At 36.2% G+C, this 16,028-nt stretch overlaps 1 protein-coding gene across 20 annotated transcripts in view; it reads right to left on the reverse strand.

The window, feature by feature from the left end:
• Positions 1-16,028, reverse strand: part of APBB2 (amyloid beta precursor protein binding family B member 2) — a 332,928-nt gene that overhangs the window by 175,065 nt on the left and 141,835 nt on the right. For all 20 annotated transcript variants that reach the window (XM_032496430.1, XM_032496425.1, XM_032496409.1 and 17 more), the window contains one exon: positions 3,751-3,819. In XM_032496430.1, coding sequence (XP_032352321.1) covers positions 3,751-3,769 — 19 coding nt within the window. In that variant the 5' untranslated portion in view covers positions 3,770-3,819. The remainder of the gene's footprint in view (positions 1-3,750; positions 3,820-16,028) is intronic.

Below are 16,028 nucleotides of genomic sequence, written 5' to 3' on the forward strand. Positions count from 1 at the left end.
ATTGGTCATGGCCTGGCATGTATTTCCTACTTTTCTGGTAAAACCCCCACACTTTTTCTTGAGAATCAGCCTTCCTCCATACTCATTCATTCATCTGACAGACAGTTTTCTGTGCAGTACTATGTGACAGATACAGTTCTCACTGGTGAGAGTACAGCAGTGAACAAAGCGGACACAATTAAAATACCTGCTCTCCCAAAGCTGACACTCTGGGGATTCAGCCCTTGAGCTTAGGCAGAGATGATTCTACCCCTTATTCATGAGGTCCACGGTCCAGGCCCAGCCAATCAGAGCAGCAAATTTCCATGGCTACGGTGACTGGTTCAAGGGAAAGCATGTGACCGATTCTAAGACCTTTGCCAGAATGATCAGAAAAAAAGTGTTTTCTCTTTTTCTTGAACTAGAAGACATAAGCTTAGAGCTTTAAGGTGTCACCATGAAGAAACACCTGCACAGGGAAAACCTAACAAATGGGCAAGCCAAGCCAGGAGACAGAGAGAAAGGGAGCAGGCTCTGGTGACACGGGATCCCAGGAACAAGTCATGCCTGAAACGAGGCACTGGGACCTCCAGGGTATTGAAGTCAATAGATTTTTCAGCAACTAAACGAGCTTCAGTTAATATAATACACAGCCTATTTCTTATGAAGCCTAAACAAAATTAGGCAAGCCAGGGTCATTTTAATGCCATGGCTAACAAAGCTTTCCTCAAACCCTGGGTCATAAGGGTCCCTGCGCTGAGCTGTCCCCCCTAACTCAGATGACAACCTAATACAAACCCGTTCTGGAGCCGATACTTAAACCTGCCCTCCCTGTTTCTCTTCTCTGAGACTCCTAGCCTTCTGTCAAAGACAAAGCTTGCCAGTAGTGACAGCAAACCCCTCTCTTCAGTGACCTGCCGCTCCCACTCTGCTCCCGTGGCATGCTAACCAAACTAGAAACTGACACATGGGCCCGGGGAAGCCCCGTGTCGGCGTCGCTCTTAAATGAGACTTCACGCTTTCTTCATTTTTATTCTTCTGCTATACAATTTTATTTCCACTTAGGCGTTAACAGCAAAACTTCTACTCCAAGGAATGTTGCCTTTTGAACTTGACCTCAAAGTATTAAGGAAATGAAATAAACTCAGTTTTTTTTTTCTTTTAGGAAGGAGAGGCAAAATAAAGCTGGTTTCCTGAAATTATTCATGAAAGTAAACTTTCAATGTGACAAAAATGATAAGAACTTCTCTATGAACAAAGGAGCCAAAGGTTATTAAGGAGTCAGCTTTGGTCCCTGGGTTAGAGTGATCCCAGGATTAGAACCTCAGAAGTTTTTAAACCTGGAGAACAATCTCACACAGATGGTTCACAGGGTAACTTCCCCGGGTTCTAAGACAAAGGGGTGATTTCAGCTGCTAGGTCTAACCCACCTAAGGGTTTCCCATGCCCCATTCAACTAAACTGCCTGAGGGCTCACTCTGTTCAACATCCCAAGTGGGTCTGAGGAAAGCCAAGAAAGATGTACCAGATGCTTTTCTTTAAAAACTCAATTATACAGGGCAGTGCAAGAAAAAATTATTAACCAAACTCCCAATGGTTAAAGTAGGCAGAGGGCCTTATGAGAAGAAGGTATTAGGGATGAGGAGAGAGGTTCAGGGAAGGGTCCCACAAAAGGAACAGCTGAGCTGGGTCCTGAAGGACAGGTAGGGAGGAGTCCACCAGTGGAAAAGGAAGAAGAAAGGCACTCCAGATGGGGGAAAATCTGGCATTGCAACGTCACACCTGGCAGAGGTAGTCACCTGGGGATATAATGTGCTTATCCTAAGGGTATGTTCTTTGTTCAGTTTCTAAGCTGTTTTCATCATTTCATCTTCTTCTAAATGGTGTCTTCTGAAGATGACAGTATTTTGAAAAAATATGGCTCTAGAGTTTTATGGCCAAGTTTGATGAATATGGTCAGTAATCAAGCTGCTTTAGGTGAAAAAAGAGTAGGTAAAGTCAAAGTAACGATACAAATTTTCTTGAATATCTGACAAGCTGGCCTCAAGTCAACTCCAAAAGAGAAAAAAGATAAAACTGGCAGAGTCCTTGAAATAGGGTAATTACTCAACTATGTCACAGGCTGAGACCTACTCGGAAGGGATTCCTGTGTTGAATCTTGAAGGTTCAACAGGAATTTTCCAGGCATATAAGGTTATATATTCTGGTATGTCTGTTTTTTAAAAAGCGCCCTGCAGTCAGAGCTCCTGAGCATTGGAAAATGGGATTGAAAGCAAATCTTATCCCAGTTATTGGTCCAGACTCTCCTTCACTGGATTTTCAGGTAAAGCATGGCTGGAATGACACTCTACTGAAATAAGAATACTGCGTTCCTTGTAAAATGTGTTCCATCCTATATCAACGCATGATAGTAGGAGCAGTCATTAAAAACCAAGCTGGATAATGGTTTCATTATCTCTTATATAACCAACAAATAAAGCCAATTGAGTAACAACAGGAAAAAAGAATAACTGGTAAAACAAAATGTAGTGTCAACAAGAAATTTCTAGAAGTTATTTGATTAGTTCACCTCTATTTAGAGGAAACCACATTATTTATGCATTTGCCAGCTTTATTCTTACAATTTTTCCATACTGAAACTATCTCACAATGTAATAAAAGACTTTAAATGCTAAGGAATTCCTAAAAGGAATTATTCTAAACACTTAAAATATATTTTTAGAGCACATATGTATTTGCTTTGATTTTGCAAAGTTAACATATTTATTCAAATATATATTTACAAAGAAAATCTACTCCCTGCCCCTAAATTTGCCTCTAAGAATTGCCTTTAAGTTCTTAATTTTCCTGTGTGAACTTAGGTTTGTAACGTTTTTAATAAAAAGGTTATTTCCTGTCACTCATCTATGTCTACTGAGCTTAGTGTTTATTTTATTATGTTTTATTTTAGTTCTCTGTTGAGATGTAACATGCAGTGTTATAAAAAGGGGGAAAGGACTTGGACATACTCATGAAGTTTAATTTTAGAATTTAGAGATATTAATATCTATTTGCCCATGGTTTAAACCTACTTATTTAAAAACTCAGAATTTCCTGAGTGGTATGCGTCCTAACAAATACAGAGTCTACCCAGAGCTACCTGTCACTTACAGTCCTATATTATGTTTAATTCAAAATGTCATCACAATTGCTTTTTCCTTATTATATTATTAGAAGACTAAGAATTAAATCCTACACCACGTTGTATGTAGACTAGCATCCATCATGACACAAAGAAAGGGACATATACAACACAATTAAGTTGGTTTTCATAAGGCCTGAAATTAATCAGCATTAGATCCAGGGAGAATACTGAATTCGGAGCTCTATTCTAGACAAACCCCACCATGGCCAAGATGCTGTTTCTGGAGCCTCACCAGCCTCACCTCCTTTGTTCACATTTAACAGTTCACAGGCTATAACATGTAATGCTAAAAGGGCAAACTATGACATAGTTTTAATTTTCTGTTATGGTCAACTAAAATATTTTCACATTATGATATTAGCAGAGTCATGCAATTATTACATGAATAGAGTTAAGCTCAATTAATTCTTCTATCTTATTTTAAAGATCTACCTTTCTACTACATCAGTGAGGAACAATGAAAAACAAAAACATGTCATTGCAGCAAATCATAAGTTTAACATCAAAATAATTATCTAGCGTATATTTGTTAAAGTTTTAATAGTCGACTATTATACTGCATTGAAAAATATGAAAGTGTATCTGACCTGGAAGTACTTCTGACATGGATCACTGGACGTCAGCAGTGGTGCAGGATATAGGTTATAATCTGAAATCTGAAAAGAGGGATCATTTGAGAAATTAAAACTCCAAACAACAAAGCATGAAAGGAAAAAAGCAGAGCATTGGAAGTTCTTCTAAAAGCTGCTAAAATATTAAACAAATCTTGGCAGATAATGTTCAAATTTTTGTTTATGTATACTTGATCGAATCACTTGACTGAAATTCAAATTCCTGCTTAAACACATTTCCCACAAACATCTCTTGAGATTTTTTTCCATGCCAGGTTTAAGTTATCTATCTCAAGTTTCCAATGCTTTTTTTTCATTAAGAACACACAATTCAGAAGCCAATAAAGAAAAAACTGGTAAATCTCACCACATATTAAACCTTCTGTTTAGGGGGGGGGAAAATGGCTATAAACACAACAAAGACAAATAACAAACTGAAAAAAAAATTCACACCATAGGTAACATAAAAGAGTAAATTTCCTTTATATAGAAAGAATTCTTTGAAATTATTAAGACAACAACAAAAAAAAAAACTATAGGAAAATGGGCAAAGGACAGAAACAAGTCCTAAGAGAAATACAAATGTCTAATAAACATGAACAACTAACATCATTCAAAACTGAAGAAAATGCAAATTTAAATAATGACGATTTACTGGTTTTCCCATAGCTGACTGTAAGGCTGGTAATACATAATCTAAAGCAAGGACATCAGAAATAGGGAATTTTCAAATGCTGCTGGTGGGAGTAAAAACTGGCAAAACTCTCTGGAGGGCCATTTAGAAATATATGAGCAAATTTAAAATGCATGGACCCTATTGCTTAGCAATTCCTTTCCTGAGAATTTATTTTATAGATAAACTTACATGGACTCTATTGTTCTAAAAGCAAAAGATCAATAACAACCTAACTGTTCATCAGTGAATAATCAGTTCATTAAACTACGATACAGTCATATGATGGAGTAGCGTGCTGCCATTAGGAAAAATGAACCGAATCCTCATGAGCTGATACGAAAAGGGCTTTAAGACACATCCCAAAGAGGTGAATAATATGCATGATCAAATGTGTGTAACATTCTTAAAAGCATATATTATATGTGTGTGTATGCATACACACACGTACATGCATTTACACAAAAAATGTCTTAATGCAATAACAAGGAACTAGGTAACAATGGTAAACTGTCAGTTTACCAAATTAGATACATCATAAGGAAACTGAAAACAGACCTTGTTTTCAGTGAGCTGCTATCAGGACTGTCACTTAGAATAATTATTATATTAATTCAAATGCCAATACCGCATGATTCCATTTATATAAAGTACAAAAACAGGAAAAACATATCTATGTCCAGATAGTGGTTTGCTCTGGAGGGTAGGAAAGGGGAGAAGCAAGACAGTAGCCTTTGGGATGTTGTGATGGTAACACACTTTCCTGATCCAGATATGAAAATTCATTAAGATGTACCCTGATGTGCACATTTCTGTATGCTTACTACATTTCTATGAGATGTTAAAAAAAAGTCAAATGTTAGTGGTTTTCTAAAGCATTATTCAAGTTGAGAAACTTCATATTTGCAGACTAAATTCTAATCTAACCTTTCCAAACTAGTAACCTTTAATGGGCATTACTTCCAACTTTATGATTCAGGTAATCACCTGACAACTGGTCTACTGGCCCACCACACATTTTTAAATTATATTTTCACATATTAAGGATAAGGCTCATTACTCTGGTATAATTAAAAGGGTGGGCTTATTTTAAATTGCCCTGAAACAGCAAGAGATGCTTCCTCAATGCACCTTTGCTTCTGCCCTGTATCTTTTCAGCTCCTTAGAAAGATTTCACAACTCACTTTTCCTTTTTATTTTTTGTCTTTAGTACAACTTCATTTATAAGCAGAGACAAATGTGAGTTGATAGCTATTTAAAGAAAATGACTACCAACAAAGTAGAAAGAAAGCTAATAAAAGGCTTATTTACAGGAGTATTTTGAAAAGGCTTGAGCAATAACAATAATAATAAAAATCTGCATCCTTTTAGTGTGTATAATCCTTAAAATAAGGATTTTCCCCAATATGAAACAGACTCTAAGCTCTATAAAGTTAAGGACTCGGCTTTCTGCTAAATCACTTCACATTTTAAATGGCCCTGTGCTATTACTATCTGACCAATGTTTAATCCATATGTGCATGAACTAGGCTGAGAGAAGGAAACACTTCAGTGAATAAAAACACATTCTTCCCTCTTGTGGAACTTATAGAGAAGTCAGGGAGATTAATCACAAAATTACTGAAATCAGTTTGTAAGAAAGTACTTATATTCTGGAGGAAAGAAATTCAGTTCTATGAGAAAATAAAATGAAGGAACATGTGATAGACTGGAGAGTCAGGAAACACTCTCCTGAGAAAGTGAAATTTATACCTCAATTTGAGGACTAAATAGGATATATAAATTTTATTGAAGTGTAGTCAGTTTACAATGTTTGCATCAATTTCTGGTGTACAGCACAATGCTTCAGTCATATAGGAACATACATTCATTTTCATATTCTCTTTCACCATAAGTTACTATAAGATACTGAATATAGCTCCCTGTGCTATACAGTATGAACTTAGTGTTTATCTGTTTTTTATATCTTAGTATCTGCAAATCTTGAACTTCCAACTTACCCCTTCCCACCCCCTTCCCCCTCTGATAACCATAGCTTTGTTTTCTATGTCTGTGAGTCTGTTTCTGTTTTGTAAGTAAGTTTGTTTGTCTTTTTTTTTTTTTTTAAGATTCCACATATAGGTGATATCATATGGTATTTTTCTTTCTCTTTCTGGCTTACTTCATTTAGAATGGCATTTTTCAGGTCCAACTCATGTTGCTTCAAGTGGCATTATTTTATTATTTTTATGGCTGAGTAGTATTCAATTGTGTAAATATACCACAGCTTCTTTATCCAGTCATTTGTTGATGGACTTTTAGTGGACTAAATAGGATTTAAATGGGTAAACAGTTATTTAACACCTACTATGTGCAAGGCACTCCTAAGCCCTAGGAATGAAGCAAAAATATGCAGAACTATTTCTCCCTAGGCACTGACATCCCTGATGTATAAACTAATGTTGTAAAACAGTTTCTGAGGACTATGTGGCGTGAATAAGTCCTACATAAATAATAACCCAAGAAAATACAAAAGCACTCAAGTATGGTTTTAAGAATAATCTATAGCTGGTAGCCATGAGAAACAACATGGAGCTACTAACACTTGGAAGGTAACTGAGGCACTGAATTTTAAACGTTATTTCACTATACATTTGACCCTTAAACAATGTAGGCCTGAACTGTGCTGATCCACTTATACTTGGATATTTTTCAACAGTGAATACTTAAGTACTGCATTATCCGTGGCTGGCTGAACCCCAGGATGTGTAGGAACTTAACCCCCATATTGTTCAAGGGTCCACTGTAATTAATTTAAATATAAATTTATACACTGATACTTGACTCTTTAGGAGAAACATTTAAGTAAGTTTGGAACTTCTTGGGTAGGTAAATCTACTTTTTCAACCATAAGTTTTACGAAATCTAAATAAAGATCAAGTGTTTCCAATGAAAATTCTGCATCTGAGTTGAGTGTTAAAACATATGTTGATTTTGGAGACTTTGCATGAAATAAAATGTAAAATATCTCAATAATTTTAAAATGTTACACATTGAAATGATAACACTTTGAATTTAATGAGTTAAATAAAACACTGTTAAAATTATTTTCACTCATTTTTTTTAAATGTGGTTACTAGAAAATTTCAAATTATGTATGTGGCTCAAATTATATTTCTATTGGAGGAGCACTGATTTAGGAAATGCAGATGGGTTCTGAAACTTTACCCTATTCAAAATGTTATCTACTTCTCCCATAAAAAGCAAATATAGGCAGAAATGGTCGCTCAGCTGTAAAGCTAAAGGTTTACCAGCAAGTGCCTTTGTTTCCACAAAAATCACAGTGAGTTTCAAAGACACCCAAGACTCACAGTAGACCACCACAAGCTTCATATTAAGAATATAGTTGAGGAGGGGGTGGGGGTTTGGCTATAGCTCAGTGGTAGAGTACCTGCTTAGCATGCACAAGGTCTTGGGTTCAATCCCCAGTACCTCCATTGAAAAAAAAATATGTAGTTATTTCAAAGTGAAAAATAAAATAAGCAAAACAATCTAGCAACAGGTTTCCCTTCCAGCAACGTTTTCATGTGTCCCACTAAAGAAAATTCATAATGCTTATGTGCCTTGTGACAATGCCACTGGAGCTCAAAAAATGTCCAACAGGACCACAGGAGAGCAGCAGAAATCACAAAAGCACTAGTAAACAAAGAAGCGAACAAGTAAATTAAGTGCCCACTTGTATTTTGTTTCAGTGTAAGATGCTACATATTTCCCCCCTGCCATTGGACATAAACATATAAATTCAAAATTATATACATATATCTTAATTCAATTTTTTATTACAACAATCCAATCCCCAATGTCTTTATTTTTGTCAACATGATGCCCCCGACCAAGGATGCTACAGTAAATTATCTCACTACAATCATGCCCTTACCTGTTCCATTTGCTTGACTGTTCTTTTTATTTGTGATATTGTAGATTTAGAATAAAAAGAATTTTTCCCTTCTTTTTTTGTGTCTTTTACCTTTTTTCAGTGTGTAATCACACACTGTACCCAACAGGCTTCAAATAGGAAACAGATGGTACAATCAAATCAAATATTTTGAGGATATAATTAAGGGACTAATTAAAAAAAAAAAAAAGTGCCACGGTAGGAAAATCCCAAGGGATAATGCAGACCCCAGGACGGGTAAGAGCAAGTTACCATCTGAAGGAGGAGAGAGCTGTGTGCAGGGGGTGCACTGCCCAACACCACCACCATCTTCCCTGGACGTTCACAGCCAACTTTCAGCAACCCTGTACAAAACTGGTATTTTCTCCTGTTCTCATCACCTGATCCCTCCCTTGGCTATAAGGATGAGAAATTATTCCTCATTAAGCTTAAGTCATATGTAACTCCTCTTTTTTCAAGGAATAAATGAAAACTCAACAAGTGTTCATCCACTCAGATCCAGCTCAAGTATTGCATCCTTGATAAAAATTTTCTTTGAATTACCAACTTGTTTAATCACTATCATTCTACCACTAAACTTTCTACATACATCTATTATTATACTAACATACAACATTAAATTTTTATTTTTATCTTTTTTCCCTATAGAGGGTAAATACCTTGAAGAAAGGACTGCCTTATTTTTATTTTTTTACTGAGGTATAATTGACATAAAATTATATTTTTAGGCATATAGTGTAATGATTTAGTATTTGTACATATTATAAAATGATCACCACACTAAGTCCAGTTAACAACTACTGCCATACATAATTACAAAACTTTTTTCTTCTGATGAGAACTTCCTATGTACTTTTAAATGATGCCAAAGAGAAACAAAAGATATAAAATAAAAGTCAGACAAAGAATTTCACTTTCCCTGTCTTCCCCAAACACAGTCCAAAAAAATATGACAAATTCCTCTCAATTTAGCCAGCTCTCTGTCCTGTCTGCTCCCGCTTCAGACCCTCAGAACTTCCCACAGTTCCATACCTACTGCCCTGGCCTCAGTCCAATCCTCTGACATCTCCCAGATCCATCCCAGCTCCACAGCGCCACATAAACACCGCTCCGTTCACAATCCCTTTCTATACAAAGACCTTCAGGATAAAGCTCTTTCAGCCATTGACAATCTAATACCCAACTGATCCTAGAACCTCTCATTTACTCAAATCTTTCATTACCTTCATTCAAACAACCACCTTCCTGAAAACTCTAATCCAACACGATCCTTGCAATAACACTCTCTGGCTATAATGAGTATTTTATAATGTCCTCTTGACTATCTTGAAGTGAAATTCATACATAATATAACCCACGTACCCACTTAAATTCCAGAACAACAGAAATGAAAGGGGAGAGAGACGTGTCAGTAGGCAAATTCTCGGGGCCTGGCTACACTCGTGGTCATAAGAAACAGCCATCAGATGCTTGCTTCTCTGGGAAGAATCATGGTGAGTGTGACAGCTCTGAATGCAAACTGACAGAAGCGTGTGCTGTGCTGTCAACCCAGATGTGATTTGCATACCTGTTAATAACATCAATTTCAAAATGTTGAACAATTCTATGAAATTTCCAAAAAATATTAAATACAATTATCTTTCAGTTAGAAGGAATTCCCACTTCTAGAATACATAGTGTATCTTAAGGCCATAAAAAAATACTTTGCTAGAACTTCTAGGCTCAGGTCATCACAAGCATGGTGTTCACCTACATGTATACTGGGTAGGAAATGTGTAAGCTCTGCAGAGTGAAGACGTTCTTTATTGTGCAGGGTTGTCCTGGGTACTGCCAGACATTTATCACCCCCCTCTCCACCTCAAAAATACAAATAGCGGGCCTAAGGGGTGCTCTAGACATCGCCTCACTTTGAAAATTAGAACCTCAGTCCAGAGTTCTCTCTTCCTCTTCTTAACTCATTCAACACTTAAGTCCTACACAATCCTGAACCAATACTTAATGTCTGAAGGCATATGTTATTCAACTGCAAACTGCAGTTACCACCAATCTGACAGTTACTATGAGGATCAAAGGAGAGATATAGGTTGCTTGCTCATTTTGCCTAATGACTGGCAGATACTAAACATTCAATAAATGCTCACTGCTTTTACTATTGTTATTATTATTTATTTTTTTCTTATACATATGATCTTCTTTCTCAATGAGGTTGTAAGCTTTCTGAAGAAAAGCAAAGTGTCTTGGAAATCTTTGCACATCCATCAAAGTACTCAGGAAACTCTGGTGGCCCACATCCTCTTGTCTTCTCTCCTTGCCCTGTCTTGCCCTCTTGTAAAAATGTTCACAAATAATAAGCTGAGTCCAAGAATGGAGCTAAGAACTGTAATTACAATGGAAAGCTTCTTTCTGCCATTACTGAAATCATTTCTGTAATCTGCCAAGTACAGGTAAAACCTGTCAAAAACCAGTCCTCTTACCCTTGATGTTGAAAATCTACAGGGTTTTATTAGTTGATAAATACTTTTAAAGTAGGCATTGCATTCCAGGGTTAGACCTATCTCCAAATTCATACTGATTCAATCTTAAAGGTTTTAATCATTTTTTTCCTGAAGAATTTCACCTCTGTTTCCAGATCTATACAATGGAGGAGCTGCATCAGACACTCAGGGTTCCTTTCAATAACAACACTACGTAACACTTACCGAGCACTTTACTACGTGCCAGGCATTGTGCTAAGTGGGTACTTTATAAGGGTTCTTTCTCATTTACCACTTCTAACAATCTTACGAGAAAGGGAATACTATTACATCAATTTTACTGATGGAGAAACCGAGGCATGGAGGGTTAGGTAACTGGTCCCAGGTCACAGGAGAGGCAAGGGACAGAGCTGGCTGGTATCAGGATCCACATCTATTTGCTTCCAAAGACCAGGATCATGACCATGATGAGCCTCAAGACTCAAGATGCTTTCTCTTGAAGTTGACTCAAATCACCAGAATTAACTAATTCTGCAAGATAATTCTTGCCACATTATTATTCTTCTGAAGTTTATGTCCAACATCCTGACATCCAGGTAAACTGAAAACAAAGGGCACTCTCAGGAAACAAACAAACAAACAAACAAACAGACTCTCAGAAAGCAAACAAACAAAAGACAAAGAGGACTCTCAGCTGCTGGCAAGCAAAACCTGAGTCCTCTTTTTCCTTACAGCTCAAAAGAGCAAAATAGAGTACAATTAAGAATAACTGTGTGTAAGGGAGGGTATAGCTCAGTAGTAGAGTGTATGTCTAGCATGCACGAGATCCTGGGTTCAATCCCCAGTACCTCTATTAAAAAAATAAATAAACCTACTTACCACCCCCTAAAAAAACCCCAAAAATAAAAATAAAAAAAAATTAAAAAAAGTGTGTAAAACTGTTTCTCAATCTGCGGGTAGGTTCTAAAATCAGAAAATGATGTAAAATTCAACAACACTCAAACTTACTTTGAAAAATCTTTTAAGTTGACTTAGTGTAATGCTTTCCATTAAACAATTAAAGTGTGTGCAATTTTATAATGCACACATAATAAAGAGTATTTAATAAGTGTATGTACATGCAAATTTTTATTCCAGTATTTTGTTTTTCTGTAGAGAAGAGAGTAGAGAGGTATGACATATAATACTCTATGAGAATAAACTTGATTAAAAAAATTTTTTAGATATAATTACTAGTAACAATTTCTTGACATCCACATACCTGGGTGCTACATATCTGCTGTTAAGAATCACTGCCAAAACAATCTTAAGAACGAACAGAGTTGGAGGAATCATGCTCCCTGGCTTCACACTATATTACAAAGCTACAATAATCAAAACAGCATGATACTGGCACAAACAGAGACACACAGATCAATGGAACAGGACAGAGAGCCCAGAAATAAACCCAAGCACGTGTAGTCCATTAATCTAATGACACAGGAGACAAGAATATATAGTGGAGAAAAGACAATCTCTTCAACAAATAGTGCTGGGAAAACTGGACAGCTACATGTAAAAGAATGAAATTAGAACATTCTCTAACAAGACATACAAAAATAAACTCAAAATAGATTAAAGACCTAAATGTAAACTTGGATACTATAAAATTCCTAGAGGAAAATACAGAACACTCTTTGACATAAATCACAGCAATATTTTGGAGGATCTGTCTTCTAAAGTAAATAAAATAAAAGCAAAAGTAAACAATTGGGACCTAACTAAAGTTAAAAGCTTCTGCATAGCAAAGGAAACCATCAAAAAAATGAAAAGATAACCTACTGAATGGGAGAAAAATATCTGCAAATGATATGACTGATAAGGGATTAATAGCCAACATATATAAACAGCTCATATAACTCAACATCAAAAAAAAAAAAAAACCTGATTAAAAAATGGGCAGAAGAACTGAAAAGACACTTTTCCAAAGAGGAAATACAGGTAGTCAATAGGCAAATGAAAAGATGCTCAACATCATAAAATTATCAGGGAAATGCAAATCAAAAACACAATGAGATATTACCTCACAAAGGTCAGAATGGCTATCATCAAAAAGAACACAAATAACAAATGTTGGTGAGAATGCAGAGAAAAGGGAGTCCCCCTTCACTGCTGGTAGAATGTAAACTGGTTTGGCCACTGTGGAAAACTGTATGGAGGTTTCTTAAAAAACTAAAAATAGAAATACCATGACTCAGCAATTCCACTCCTGGGTACATATCCAAACCCCTCCCCTAATTAGAAAAGATACATGCACCCCAATATGCATAGCAGCATTATTTACAATTGCCAAGATATGGTAGCAACTTACGTGTCCATCAACACATGAATGGATAAAGAAGATGTGGTATCTATACACAATGGAATACTACTGAGCCATAAAAAAGAATAAAATTTTGCCACCTGCAACAACAGAGATGGACTTGGAGGGCATTATGTTAAGTGAAAGAAGTCAGACAGAAAGACAAGTACTGTATGATATCACTTTATATGGAATCTAAAAAATACAACCAACTGATGAATGCAACAAAAAAGAAGCAAACTCACAGATGTAAAGAACAAACTAGTGGTGACCAATGGAGGGGAAGGACAATATAGGGGTGGAGGAGGGAGAGGCACAAACTACTGGGTATGAGATAGGCTCAAGGATGTACTGTACAGCACGGGGAACACAGCCAATATTTTGTAATAACTGTAAGTAGAACATAACTTTTAAAAATTGTATAAAAATTCTAAAACATTTAAAAAATAAATAAATAGAAAAATTTTTAGATATAATTACTAGTAACAATTTCCTGCCATCCACATACCTGGATGCGGCGTATCTATTGTTAAGAATCACTGTTCCGGAAGAGCCTAAAGTTACCACTTCTACAACTTAAAACAGAGGCAAAAAATTTGCAGCAATAAAGGTGTAGGGACTAATCCTATCTCTAAAGTCTGTATCTTAAGCAAAAACACTTAAAAGAGGTTGATTTGTGATTCTAGCTTTTTGTTTTACTTCATTCAATGTTCTCAAAGCTAGATTTCAAAACCAACTCCAAGAACAAAGAAAAACAAGCACAGACATGGAAAAATCTGTTTCCTGAAATATATCCCAGGGGAAAAAAACAACTAGAACAGAAATAAATTTTTCAAGACAAAACAATAAATATAGATTTTTTTCCATTTATGAGTTAACTTTATAACTCTTAACAAGAAACTTTTTTTTTCAATTGAAGTACAATTACAATGTGTCAATTTCTGGTGTACCAAGAAACTTTTTAAATGAAGCAAAAGCTTTATGCTTCCTCCACAAATATACTTGATTCCCATTTTTCATATTTCAAAGGCACAGTATTTGCAGTTTAGAAATAACAGCAATGGTTAATGCTTCTAAGACGTGCCAGTTTAAAACATGCTTCTGGATAGCTGCGGAGAATGAACTCCATCAACCACTCTGTATGCTTGCCTTCTGCTCTAACTTTGCATTGAGTCCCTTCTCACTGACACTGGCCTAGCTATGCCACTTGCTTTGGTCAACAGGAGGTTAGCAAATGGGATGGTAGAGAAGCTCAAAAAGCATGGCCCATTTCCAGCGCCCTGAAAAAGATATGATCTGTACCACTCTGCTGCCACAAGAGCATGCCCAGGCTGGCCTGCTGGAAGGATGTTGGAGACTTGGGTAGAATAGCTGAGTCCTCTTGGCCAAAGCCACTTAAACCAGCCTAAGCCAGCCAACCGTCAGACATGTGGGAGAGCCCTGCAAAGATCTGCACGCTATACCTGCGGCTGACTGTAAGCACATGAGTGAGCCCAGCAGAGACAGTAAGAATCACTCAGCCATCCCATAGAAACTAATGGCTGTCGTTTAAGCTACTAAATTTTTGGGTGGTTCATCATTACACAGTATTACTGTGGCAACAGATAAATAATTATACTAACCATACCCACAACAACCAAAATGGGATAACAGAAGAGCCATTGGGATTAAACCTGAATTGATCCAGGAGAGATATGATGCTATGTGAGGATCCTGCTTCCAGGAATCAAGTTCTTTCTTGGAGATTTATGTCCTCCCTGAGTCACACAGGGCTGTCTTGATCAATATAGACTGCAAATTTGTCTCCACAATTGTTCATTCACAGCACACATCCATTTACACTTTGCATATCAGAATACTCTGTGACACTAAATTTTAGGAATTTGTCATAAGGACATATGAGCACCACTATTTCTACTGGGAACAAGTTAAATGTCCATCAACAAACAGGAAAATGATTTAAATGAAGTATCACATTTATACAATGGAATACTATGCATCATTTAAAAGTGAGGATGTTCCTACATTTAGTTACAAAAAAAAATCTCTACTAAATATTGAATGAAAAACCAGCAATAAAACAATATGATGAGTATATTGGCATTTCATACACAGTGCTTCCAAACTTTTCTGTATGTTTGAAAATCATAATAAAAAGTTGGAATAAAGGCAGTATGCATAGTGTCATTCATACATTTTAAAATATTTTTATGGTAAAATAAAATTTAGGAAATCACACAAAACAAATAGCTTATTAATTATTATAAAGAAAACACTGTTATAACTACCACCCAGAGCATCTCAGAATGCCCTCTATGAATGCCCTCCTTTCCCCTGAAAGTAAACAAACTGCCTTAAACCTACAGGATTTACTTCCTTATGTTTCTTTATAATATCATTACCCAAGTGTACAACCCTGGTCAATACAGTTAATGCTTATCTATTTTTAAAAACGTGATATATATTTTAAGTTACACTTACTCTATGTCCCCCTTCATCCTTTTCTTTATCTTACAGTTTAATCCTTAAAGAATCTAGACCATCTGAGCTATGGAGTTTCCACAGTATGAATTTCACTGCCTGCATATTCACGGTGCAGGTGGACACGTTCCTCTACTCGCCAAATTTCCTGCAAATTGGCAGCTGGATTCAGAAGCTTGAAAAAACGTAGATTCAAACCATTTGGTGGTGTGATCTTTCATCAGGAAGCATATGATATCTGGTTTTCATCAGTTTGTAATGTTAGAAGGCATTGTCGCTCAGTGCTTGGATCCATTAAATCAACTGAAGTTGCAAAATAATGATCATCTAATTCTCTCATTTCATTTCATT

Source organism: Camelus ferus, chromosome 2 (genome assembly GCF_009834535.1).
Source record: "Camelus ferus isolate YT-003-E chromosome 2, BCGSAC_Cfer_1.0, whole genome shotgun sequence".
NCBI classification, from domain to species: domain Eukaryota; kingdom Metazoa; phylum Chordata; class Mammalia; order Artiodactyla; family Camelidae; genus Camelus; species Camelus ferus.